This window comes from Heptranchias perlo, chromosome 6, assembly GCF_035084215.1.
Source record: "Heptranchias perlo isolate sHepPer1 chromosome 6, sHepPer1.hap1, whole genome shotgun sequence".
Classification (NCBI taxonomy): Eukaryota; Metazoa; Chordata; class Chondrichthyes; order Hexanchiformes; family Hexanchidae; genus Heptranchias; species Heptranchias perlo.
Genome location: NC_090330.1, coordinates 110,703,604 through 110,715,760, shown reverse-complemented (window position 1 = coordinate 110,715,760; position 12,157 = coordinate 110,703,604). Strand labels below are relative to the sequence as shown.

The window sequence follows — 12,157 nt, the reverse complement described above, 5'->3', positions numbered from 1 at the left end:
TCCGCAGTATCCCTGGGCCAGAGGGGGAGGAAAGAATAATAATTGAGGAAGATTCCCACCTCTAATCACTACCCAACAACCCCTTTTTGGGATTGCATGATGTAGATGTAGATCATTGGCTTGGCATCAATGACCTTCCTTGTTGAATAACCTGCCAGCACTCATTGCAAGGCACGTACAAGAAGAATAACCATTTGAGTGAAGAATTGGAGACTCGTGATGCCCACAAATTCCTCCCCCAACACGAATAGTTACTTTCAAGAGATGAGAGGTATTGAGAAAAAATTGGAGGAGAAAAATTGGAAACTACTTATTTTTAGATCTTATCTGCAATGCAACTTAGCCTCATTACAGTAGCCCACATAACAGAAATGACTGCACGTCAAGAAGTAACTCACTAGCTGTAAAGAACTTTGGGGTGTCCAAGAAGGTGATAAGCTGCTATATAAATATTAGTTCTTTCTTTCATTGATCTTTATTGCCATTGATGTTTTGTGTCAGGTCCCCCTGGATCTCCGGGTATATCAGGAGAGCCTGGAAGTAAAGGTTCAGCAGGTCTTGATGGAATCCCAGGTTCAACTGGTGAAAAGGGTGATCAAGGTATGTGTATCGAGTATGTCTGGATAAACATTTGGTATTGTGAATGATTAATGTCTCGTAAAACCTTTGCTCCTTTTTACGTTCTTAATGTAAGCCAATAATATGAAGAACCAATCGCAAAGGTTTTGAGGGTATGTTCAGCCCGGCGATGGTGGCAGTCGTGGCCCCGTTCTGAATGTTAAGGGATAATTTTATGAGGTGAGTCTCTTGGTGTAGGTCTTCGCTGCCTGTGGGTGTGGATTCAGTAGATCAGGTGAGAAAGTCAGTGCGTCTGATTCATCGCACTCCCGATTTTACAGGTTATTAAAACTAATCCCTGGAAATCCAAGAGCTCCGTGAATAGGGCAGCTGACCTCCGGCCCAATTCTGGTCCTGTGCTCCCAGGTCATGCACCGTTCTGGAAACGGAGACATTGCAATAACTTACCCTTAAATTTCCATTACAGATGACAGGTTTACTATTTACTGTCATCATTGGCTGAATTGACCAGGCAGACCTAGATTACCACCTACCCAAGGTTAGCTTACACGTGTATACAGCTGTCTCCGATTTTAACCAAGGCCTTAACTGGGTAACGAGACATTGAGCGGTTACTTGGCATCCTGTACCATTACCACGCGTCTTGAAGAATGATTACAAAACAGATGTTGACAATCAAACTAGGGTTTGCCTCTTACATGAACTGTGTGATGGCAATAAAAATATGGAGAGGCACACGGTTTTTTTCAGAGAATAACGTTTTTGGGGATCCAGTATACGAGTAATTTGAGACATGATGTGGTGAGTGTAACAGGCTCGGGAGGATCAGGTGACTTTGGACCTATGGTTCCCAAATCTCTCCCCCACTGGGGGTTTCTTCACCTCATGTCTGGGTCTGTTGGAGACTCATTGACGGAGATTGATTGCTGTGATTGGTCAATAACTCCATTATCGTTGTATCATGTGATTACCCGGATGGTGGAAGGCGAAGAAGATGGATCTTGGTTTTTTTTGGCCAGCAATTCCGAAGTTTCTAAATCCTGTCAATGTGCCAAACAAAATGCTTGGACACAGATGCATTGGACTCTGCCCCAGTATCTACATTCAGCAGAGGAAATATTAACACACGTCTCAAACCTACTGCGGTGTAATTCCCGTGTCATTGCTGTAGATTACAGGATAGGTTTGCAAGGTTCTGTTAATTACGGCACAGAAGGAGGCCATTCGGCCCATCATGTCCGCGCCGGCCGAAAATGAACCACCCAGCCTAATCCCACTTTCCAGCACTTGGTCCGTAGCCCTGTAGGTTACGGCACTTCAGGCGCACATCCAAGTACTTTTTAAATGAGGGTTTCTGCCTCTCCCACCCTTTCAGGCAGTGAGTTCCAGACCCCAACCACCCTCTGGGGGAAAAAATCTTTCCTCAGCTCCCCTCTAATCCTTCTACCAATTACTTTAAATCTATGCCCCCTGGTTATTGACCTCTCTGCTAAGGGAAATAGGTCCTTCCTGTCCACTCTATCTGGGCTCCTCATAATTTTGTACACCTCAATTAAATCACCCCTCAGCCTCCTCTGTTCCAAGGAAAACAACCCCAGCCTATCCAATCTTTCCTCATAGCTAAAATTCTCCAGCCCTGACAACATCCTCGTAAATTTCCTCTGTACCCTCTCTAGTTCAATTACATCCTTCCTGTAATGTGGTGACCAGAACTGTACACAGTACAGTCGGTGTGGAGCTGCACTGGGTACAAGTCGCTCAATTGGCCCTGTAGAGTTATAGCCCAATCTCCAACCCACGCTCTGCCAAGTGAGACACTCCATCGGCAACTGCAACATACCATCAGCAGGAACCGTCAGGACGCCAAGGGAAGTGGCGGGAACAGTCTCCAGGGGTCGTATTGTAACCTTACTTAGACCGCACTTGGTTTACTGTACACAGTTCTGGTCTCCATATACCTTGGTTAGACCACACTTGGTGTAATGTACACAGTTCTGATCTCCATATACCTTGGTTAGACCACACTTGGATCACTGTGAACAGTTCTGGTCTCTATATTACAAAAAGGATATAGAGGCACTGGAGAAGGTGCAAAAAGGATTTACAAGGATGATACCAGAATTAATAGGTTATAATATCAGGAAAGACTGAACAGGCTGGGGCTCTTTTCTCTACAAAAGAGGAGACTGAGGAGTGATGTGATAGAGGTCTTTAAAATTATGAAGTGGTTTGAAAGGGTAGACATAGAGAAAATGTTTCCACTTGTGGGGGAATCCAAAACTAGGGGCCATAAATATAAGAGAGTCACTAATAAATCCAATAGGGAATTCAGGAGAAATTTCCTTTACCCAGAGAGTGGTGAGAATGTGGAACTCACTCCCACAAGGAGTAGTTGAGGTGAATAGAATAGATGTATTTAAGGGGAAGCTGGATAAACACATGAGGGAGAAAGGAATAGAAGGATATGCTGATAGGGTGAGATGAAGAGGGGAGGGAGGAGGCTCGTGTGGAGCATAAACACCGGCACAGACCCGTTGGGCCGAATGCTGTAAATTCTATGTAATGGTAGGAAATCAGGACAATAATCCCTGTGGAAATTCATAGCCCTCGCGTCTTTGCACACTTCCTGGCAACTTTTTCTATTATAAATTCCTACATCCGCATTTATCTCATGCTGTAATTACATCACCCTGCCAGGGGAGCAGCTGCAGTGTCTCCATTGCCAGGAGAGTGTAATTAAGTGTGACCAGTTTACATGAGCAGTTCCCATTATAAATGTGGACATAGGAATCTATAACGGCAATATAGAAATAAGGACAGGCCGTCCGACTTTAAAATAGAGACTGAATTATATCTTCACATCCTGGTCCAACTGTCCCCCAGCCTCTGACCCCACTTGACCTGAAGACCACACTTGACCTGAAGACCCCACTTGACCTATAGAGTCCACTGATCTCCATGCCTGAATTCCCAATATGTAGGAATCTACTCTACACTAGAAATACCAATTTAAGTGTTGAAACGTTACAGCCGAGTCTAATTTGTACACTTGCATCTAATTTCCAATTTGTCCTTTTTGAAAATTATCCAGGCAACCCAGGAAGAGATATGCCAGGACTTCCAGGATCACCTGGTCCAAAAGGTAAGGTTGGGCTTTCCTAAATAAATTATTCTATCTCCACCTCTCCACCTCTCTCTCTCCTCCTTTAAGACGCTCCTTAAAACCTACCTCTTTGACCAAGCTTTCGGTCACCTGTCCTAATATCTCCTTATGTGGCTCGGTGTCAGTTTTTGTCTGGTAATCGCTCCTGTGAAGCGCCTTGGGACGTTTCGCTATATTAAAGGCGCTATATAAATGCAATTTGTTGTTGTTGTTGGATGTTAGCAAGAGGAGAAGACAATTTGGTCCAACAAAGCCCAATATTGTTTTCATCGATCTCACCTCTTTCCTGCCTTCATCCCAGATCCATTCATTCTCTCTTTTCTCATAGCCGAACTTAAAGGGCCATTTTTCAATGTCGCCCTACCTGCTGGGAGCTTGGTCACCGTGGGCCTCCTCCAGCTCTACAACCCTCTGAGATCTCTGCGCTCCTCCAATTCTGGCCTCTTGTTCAGCCCCGATTTTCTTCGCTCGGCCATTGGCGGCCATGCCTTCAGCTGCCTAGGCCCTGAGCTCTGGAATTCTCCTCCTTTCCTGGAGACACTGCCCCACCTTGTGGACCATGATTCCCCCATCCTGCCCAGGTGCTCAATCACAAGTGATCCTTGAGCGTGAGTGTTGGCAGATTATTCAATTACACGTGGCATCTCAGGGCAAAACCATCCTGTCCTCACCCTCCATTCTCGCATGCACGCACACATACACATGCACACACGCACACATACACATGCACACACGCACACATACACATGCACACACGCACACATACACATGCACACACGCACACATACACATGCACACACGCACAGATACACATGCACACATGCACACACACATATACACACATACATGTATAGTCATATGAATATGCACACACACGTATACGTGCACACATCATGCATATGCATGCATGTGCACGTACACAAACACATACACCCACACCCACACATACATACGTGCACAAACACATATATACACACACACACACACACACACACACACAAACAGGTCACCAATAATCAGGAGTACAAATTGTGCCCACTATATCTCCTCCCTAACCCAGAAGCACGAAGGTCAATTGTGCTGAATCCCAGCTGAGATCAACTAACTCGGCACAGACCAGACCGGGATCTGTCCTGGACCATCAATGGAAAATATAAACGGGCGGAGTGTAAAACGGGCGGAGTGTAAAATGGGATGCCGATTCTCTAGTGCCCGTTTCGAACTCCCACCAAAGACCAATCTAGACCCCCAACTCTAGAAAGTAGAAAGGCCATCTAACAGGTCCTTCCCACCTCTCCTCAGGTGGCCATAAATGACCTTGCTGAGACTGCAGAAACAGAGTAAACATGATAGCCATAAACAAAGGCATTGTCTAAAAGAGGCCTGATCAGGATACAGACTCCGCAGACTGTCAGTAAGAAAGCTTCAAAGCTGCAATGAGACAGTGGTCTGGGGCCAGATCCACCTGAGCGGATTGGAGAGGACAGTTGCCTAAGATGGGGTGAAAGGGCTTTGACCATTCAGTCTAAAGCTAAAGATTTTGTGATAAGAAGAGCAGAGGCATTAGATTGTGTGTTGCCTGGAGAAGGGGTGCATCTCAGCGTCTGGGATCCTGAAGAAGGGACGTGAGGGAGGTCGGGGAACACCGGAGAAGAGAGTTTCTCCTTCCGCTCCGTGGACTGATCACCCTCCACTTTCAAGTCAGGTTCTCTGCATAAAGAAGGTGGTTGCTTATATCTGGGTTTGGGATAGAATAAATCTGAGTAAAAAGGAACAATCCTATGAAGGTGCTGAACATTATATACCTGTGGGGAGAAGCATCTAAAAAATCCTCTCTCTTATAACATCTAGGGATTTCATTCTTTCTGTCTTTTACTTTTAGCACATTCACCTTATCTTCCTCTCTGCCTAACGTTGAGATCAATGAATGACTGAAACTGAATAACATAGACACAAAGTTAATGTGGAGTCACAGAGGGAATTAACCCCATGCCCATCCCCAGAGTTCTGCTGCCTCTGGGACAGAACAGGACTCCAGTTGCGTCTAACTGTGGTTAGCTGTGGGGTTGGGGCCAATTGCTAACGATGGACATGTTCTGGCTGACAGGTTTGAAAGGTGATCTTGGTTTACCGGGATTCCCAGGCTCGCCTGGAGTCCCGGGGATCAAAGGAGATCGAGGATTCCCAGGCAACGAGGGACAACAGGGCAGTCCAGGCCCCCCCGGACCACCTAACATCGCTCTGGAGGGTCTGAAAGGTGATAAAGGAAATGCGGGACAAATAGGCCGTCCAGGTAAGTACCCGTTTCCATTGGTTGGCTGAAGATTGCTGTGATGATGAATTGTTAGGATCCTGCTAACTTCTAACTCCTCATAGAATCGTACAGCTCAGAGGGAGGCCATTCGGCCCATCGTGTCTGTGTCGGCTCTTTGAAAGAGCTGTCCAATTAGTCCCACTCCCCTGCTCTTCCCACTGGGCCCGGCAAATTTCTCCTTTTCAGTATTTATCCAATTCCCTTTTGAAAGTTATTATTGAATCTGCTTCCACCGCCCTTTCAGGCAGCGCATTCCAGATCATCACAACTCGCTGCGTAAAAAAATTTCTCCTCATCTCCTCTCTGGTTCTTTTGCCAATGACCTTAAATCTGTGTCCTCTGGTTACTGAGCCTCCTGCCAGTGGAAAGAGTTTCTCCTTATTAGTAAAGAGCAGCTGTCATGTAAATGGTATGAATTATAAACATTCTCTGTATGTTAAACCGAGGCCCTCCCAGGTGGATGTAAAAGATCCCATGACACTATTTCGAAGAAGAGCAGGGGAGTTCTCCCCGATGTCCTGGCCAATATTTATCCCTCAACCAACATCACTAAAATCATTAATTGGTCATTCTTCTCATTGCTGTCTGTGGGATCTTCCTGTGTGTAAATTGGCTGCTGCGTTTCCAAGGAAACATCGGGGAGAACTCCCCTGCTTTTCTACATGGGATCTTTTACATCCGCCTCAGAGGGCAGACGGGGCCTCGGTTTAACGTCTCATCCGAAAGACGGCACCTCCGACGGTGCAGCACTCCCTCAGTACTGCCCCTCCGACAGTGCAGCACTCCCTGGGTTTCACCAACATTGTAGCTGCATAACCGGTATAGTCCACAATGGGCCGAATGGCCTCCCTCTGTGCTGTAAGATTCTATGATACATGACCTTAACATCACGTTTGAATCTCAAGTCCTCCTGTTTCCCTTGGGACTCATCCTTGCACTGGGCCAGGAAAGGGGCAGGGGCCCCTCTTGCTCACTGCACGCGCTCTCCTTGGTTCCAGAGGCTGGTGACGTCAGCACGAGGCAGCGGAGAGTTTCGTGAAAGAAACGGAAAGGAGTTTTAAACGGAGAGAAAGTTCCAGATGCGCGCGTGGCGACGGCAGCATCGGTCACCTGGCAAGCAGAGCACGGCACTGAGCAGCTCGTTACGCCACCATTATCGTCACAGGAACTGATGCGCGAGGAGGTCCCAGAGTGGAAGCCGATGAGAGGGTGCACTGCTCATTTTGGTTTGCCAATTCTGCAGCCAATTCCCGATGACCTGTCCCCCCAGGTTTGCCCGCCGCAGTGCCCATCAGATCAATCTTTAATTCCCGGAGATTCCGGGACAGCGCGGGAGAGTTGGAGACCCTACATGGGCCTCTTAGCAGCTGGCTGTTGAATAGTTCTTCTGATCAGTTTCCAACCCCTCCTCTTGGCTGAGATTGGCGCTTGGTGCAAACGTTGACGCCACGGTCAAGAGTCGTCCGAAAAATTCAAGGGTTGCAGCCTGAATATTCTTTTGCAATCTGCAAAGGGTAATGGGGTTTCTCAGCTGTGGAGCTACTGATCTCTGAGCGCATGGGGTTTTGGTCTTGTTCAGATGGTTAGTGGAAAGTACTGATGAGCACCTAATTCGTCCTCCCATGCTTTCATTTTTGCAGGCGCCCCTGGTGTATCAGGAGGTCCTGGGGCTCCAGGACTGGACGGGACAAAGGGAGCCAAAGGAGATCAAGGGTCACCAGGATTCCAAGGCTTTCCAGGACCCAAGGGAGAGATAGGCATCCAGGGATCTCCCGTAAGTTAAACTATTGCTCAAAATTATCACGGCTCTTCGTGGATGGATTTAAGGGGAAGCTGGATAAAGACAGGAGGGAGAAAGGAAGAGAAGGATATGTTCATAGAATCATAGAAGTTTACAACACGGAAACAGGCCCTTCGGCCCAACATGTCCATGTCGCCCAGTTTATACCACTAAGCTAGTCCCAATTGCCTGCACTTGGCCCATATCCCTCTATACCCATCTTACCCATGTAACTGTCCAAATGCTTTTTAAAAGACAAAATTGTACCCGCCTCTACTACTGCCTCTGGCAGCTCGTTCCAGACACTCACCACCCTTTGAGTGAAAAAATTGCCCCTCTGGACCCTTTTGTATCTCTCCCCTCTCACCTTAAATCTATGCCCCCTCGTTATAGACTCCCCTACCTTTGGGAAAAGATTTTGACTATCTACCTTATCTATGCCCCTCATTATTTTATAGACTTCTATAAGATCACCCCTCAACCTCCTACTCTCCAGGGAAAAAAGTCTCAGTCTATCCAACCTCTCCCTATAAGTCAAACCATCAAGTCCCGGTAGCATCCTAGTAAATCTTTTCTGCACTCTTTCTAGTTTAAGAATATCCTTTCTATAATAGGGTGACCAGAACTGTACACAGTATTCCAAGTGTGGCCTTACTAATGTCTTGTACAACTTCAACAAGACATCCCAACTCCTGTATTCAATGTTCTGACCAATGAATCCAAGCATGCCGAATGCCTGCTTCACCACCCTATCCACCTGTGACTCCACTTTCAAGGAGCTATGAACCTGTACTCCTCGATCTCTTTGTTCTATAACTCTCCCCAACGCCCTGCCATTAACGGAGTAGGTCCTGGCCCGATTCGATCTACCAAAATGCATCACCTCACATTTATCTAAATTAAACTCCATCTGCCATTCATCGGCCCACTGGCCCAATTTATCAAGATCCCGTTGCAATGTTGATAGGGTGAAATTAAGTAGACTGGGAGGAGGCTCATGTGGAGCATAAACACCAGCATGGACCTGTTGGGCCGAATGGCCTGTTTCTGTGTTGGAAATTCTATGTGATTCCATCCGTTAATTTTAATGGACAGGTAGTCACATGTCCTACAAATAAGACGCAGTGAATTCCTTGCCCAAATCCCCAATCATGTTGCGCAATGTTCTACACTGAGAGCAAAAAAACCCTCAAATCTACCTTTCTAAACCTGTCAACACCTTGGGGGTCATTTTCACTTTCACCGCTTGGGCTGTAAACTGGGTCAACGAATTGCCCCCCCCACTATAAATAGACATCAGGCGAGTTATAGAACGGGCGGCCGATCTGCTCCTCCAGTGAACTGCCCAGGCAGTGAAGGTGAAAACTAAACCCCTGATGCATTTCCACCATCTACAAGGCATGAGTCAGGAGTGTGATGGAATACTCTCCACTTGCCTGGATGAGTGCAGCTCCAACAACACTCAAGAAGCTCGACACCATCCAGGACAAAGCAGCCCGCTTGATTGGCACCCCATCCACCACCCTAAACATTCACTCCCTTCACCACCGGCGCACAGTGTGTACCATCCACAGGATGCACTGCAGCAACTCCCCAAGGCTTTCTCGACAGCACCTCCCAAACCCGCAACCTCTACCACCTAGAAGGACAAGGGCAGCAGGCACATGGGAACAACACCACCTGCACGTTCCCCTCCAAGTCACACAACATCCCGACTTGGAAATATATCGCCGTTCCTTCATCGTCGCTGGGTCAAAATCCTGGAACTCCCTTCCTAACAGCACTGTGGGAGAACCGTCACCACACGGACTGCAGCAGTTCAAGAAGGCGGCTCAGCGTCTTCTCAAGGACAATTAGGGATGGGCAATAAATGCTGGCCTCGCCAGCGACGCCCACATCCCATGAACAAATAAAAAAAAAATTTGATTGCAATAATTTAGGAAGCTAAGGTGGTGGGTGAACCATCGCACTGTTGGGATGGTGGGTGAACCATCTCACTGTTGGGATGGTCGGTGAACCATCTCACTGTTGGGATGGTCGGTGAACCATCTCACTGTTGGGGTGGTGGGTGAACCATCTCACTGTTGGGATGGTGGGTGAACCATCGCACTGTTGGGGTGGTGGGTGAACCATCTCACTGTTGGGATGTTGGGTGAACCATCTCACTGTTGGGATGGTCGGTGAACCATCTCACTGTTGGGGTGGTGGGTGAACCATCTCACTGTTGGGGTGGTGGGTGAACCATCTCACTGTTGGGGTGGTGGGTGAACCATCTCACTGTTGGGGTGGTGGGTGAACCATCTCACTGTTGGGGTGGTGGGTGAACCATCTCACTGTTGGGGTGGTGGGTGAACCATCTCACTGTTGGGGTGGTGGGTGAACCATCTCACTGTTGAGGTGGTGGGTGAACCATCGCACTGTTGGGGTGGTGGGTGAACCATCTCACTGTTGGGGTGGTGGGTGAACCATCTCACTGTTGGGGTGGTGGGTGAACCATCTCACTGTTGAGGTGGTGGGTGAACCATCGCACTGTTTGGGTGGTGGGTGAACCATCTCACTGTTGGGGTGGTGGGTGAACCATCTCACTGTTGGGGTGGTGGGTGAACCATCTCACTGTTGGGGTGGTGGGTGAACCATCTCACTGTTGGGGTGGTGGGTGAACCATCTCACTGTTGGGGTGGTGGGTGAACCATCTCACTGTTGGGATGGTGGGTGAACCATCTCATGGAATGCTGGACAAGTGCTGATTGGTCTGTTTCCCGAACGATGCAGGTTTTAATATGTTTAGTCCTCAAACATTCTCCTCAAACTAATCTTGAAAGAAAAATAATTCCAGTCGTGATGTGGATCCTTTCCACAAAATATGAAAAATGCCTGACGCAAACGACATAGTATCGCTATTTGTGGGATCAATATCGTCAGCTCAGTTAGAGATGTTAACAATCGTGAGGGGTGGTAGTTATGCTCCAGTTTATATAAAGCTCTGGTCAGACCCCATCTGGAGATTGGGTTCAGTTCTGGGCAGCGCACCTCAGGAAGGATATATCGGCCTTGGAGGGGGTGCAGCGCAGATTCACCAGAATGATACCGGGGATAAAAGGGTTAAATTACGAGGACAGGTTGCACAGACTAGGCTTGTATTCCCTCGAGTATAGATTATGGGGTGATCTAATCGAGGTGTTTAAGATGATTAAAGGATTTGATAGGGTAGATGGAGAGAAACTATTTCCTCTGGTGGGGGGAGTCCAGAACAAGGGGGCATAACCTTAAAATTAGAGCCAGGCCGTTCAGGGGTGATGTCAGGAAGCACTTCTTCACACAAAGGGGAGTGGAAATCTGGAACTCTCTCCCCCAAAAAGCTGCTGAGGCTGGGGGTCAATTGAAGATTTCTGGACTAAGATCGATAGATTTTTGTTGGGTGAGGGTATTAAGGAATACGGAGCAAAGACGGGTAAATGGAATTGAGGCACAGATGAGCCATGATCTAATTGAATGGCGGAACAGGCTCGAGGGGCTGAATGTCCTCGAGTTTCTGCGATATAAGTGAGCTAACTCTGAACAGATTGACAATGATGGTGACTGATAATTTGCAGCCATAAGCCAGCAGGTGATTAGTTTTGTACAGAATGACTAAATGTGAATTGTTTTTGCCCACAGGGTAGTGCTGGGCACCCTGGTGTCCCAGGAGTGAAGGGTGACCCAGGACCTCACGGAGTTCCAGGCTTCACTGGTTAGTTAATAACTCACTCAACTAATTAAGTACTAGTCTAGCACTGTTAAAGTATATACAATGACAATGAATAGCGCTGACTTACATGATTGAACGGATTAACATGTTAAGCACTAACCTGTGACATTACTAGTCACTGCATGTATCCTTGTAATGCACAGGACTAGAAGGAAAAAGAAAGATTTGCATTTATATAGCGCCTTTCACAACCTCAGGGCGTCCCAAAATGCTTTACAGCCAATGAAGTACTTTTCGAAGTGTAGTCACTGTTGTAATGTAGGAAACGCAGCAGCCAATTTGCGCACAGCAAGATCCCACAAACAGCAATGTGATAATGACCAGACAATCTGTTTTAGTGATGTTGGTTGAGGGATAAATATTGGCCCCAGGACACCGGGGAGATTGGTGACATCAGGAGTGTACCTCCACTTCACATAGAATTACTGGGGCTAATGATTTTGATCTTTATTCTACACGTCTTGTCTCATCACTGCTGATCATTACAGGCATCAGAGCAGAGTTTCCTCTGCAGAGCTTGGAGGGGAAATCACACAGGCTGCACAGGGGAAGTGTGATCTCCCCAGCCTGTTG

At 47.3% G+C, this 12,157-nt stretch overlaps 1 protein-coding gene across 1 annotated transcript in view; it reads left to right on the top strand.

Annotated features, from left to right (window-relative positions):
• Nucleotides 1-12,157, top strand: part of LOC137323157 (collagen alpha-1(IV) chain-like) — a 198,853-nt gene that overhangs the window by 171,211 nt on the left and 15,485 nt on the right. Inside the window, exons 40-44 of the mRNA XM_067986640.1 lie at nucleotides 502-600; nucleotides 3,671-3,721; nucleotides 5,850-6,035; nucleotides 7,697-7,830; nucleotides 11,494-11,566. Coding sequence (XP_067842741.1) covers nucleotides 502-600; nucleotides 3,671-3,721; nucleotides 5,850-6,035; nucleotides 7,697-7,830; nucleotides 11,494-11,566 — 543 coding nt within the window. The remainder of the gene's footprint in view (nucleotides 1-501; nucleotides 601-3,670; nucleotides 3,722-5,849; nucleotides 6,036-7,696; nucleotides 7,831-11,493; nucleotides 11,567-12,157) is intronic.